This window comes from Fulmarus glacialis, unplaced genomic scaffold (genome assembly GCF_000690835.1).
Source record: "Fulmarus glacialis isolate BGI_N327 unplaced genomic scaffold, ASM69083v1 scaffold28951, whole genome shotgun sequence".
NCBI classification, from domain to species: Eukaryota; Metazoa; Chordata; class Aves; order Procellariiformes; family Procellariidae; genus Fulmarus; species Fulmarus glacialis.
In genome coordinates, this window is record NW_009192616.1 from 9,778 (window position 1) to 10,128 (window position 351).

General features: G+C 62.7%; 1 protein-coding gene across 1 annotated transcript in view; it reads right to left on the bottom strand.

Annotated features, from left to right (window-relative positions):
• LOC104083619 (villin-1-like) overlaps positions 1 to 351 on the bottom strand; it is a gene marked incomplete at its 5' end in the record, with an annotated part of 5,684 nt that overhangs the window by 764 nt on the left and 4,569 nt on the right. The window contains 2 exon segments of the mRNA XM_009587151.1: positions 2 to 28; positions 154 to 342. Of these exon segments, the coding sequence (XP_009585446.1) occupies positions 2 to 28; positions 154 to 342 (216 nt within the window).

A 351-nucleotide genomic window follows, 5' to 3' on the forward strand; every position in this document is an offset into this window, starting at 1 on the left:
CTTTCAGCTCCTCGTAGGATTTCTTGTCCTGAGAAGGGGACAAAAGCGCTCAGCCCCTCGGCACGGGCAGGGATCAGGCAAACCGCTGCCCGCACTCTGGGGCCAGATCTGTGAAGGGCCCCCCTGGTCTTTCCAGCCCCCTCCATGACTCACGGCCCAGTTGAGAGGGTCCCAGGCCAGGAACCAGCCGGTGAAGGTGGGGGGCTCATAGCCCTGCTTCACCACGATGATGGGGGTGTCGAGGTCGCGACCACTAGGGTGGCTCCGCAGGTACTCCTGCACCATCACCGCCGCCGCCTCCTTCTCTGACTCGTTGGCGCCTTTCCCAATCCAGAAGAAAACCTGCAACGA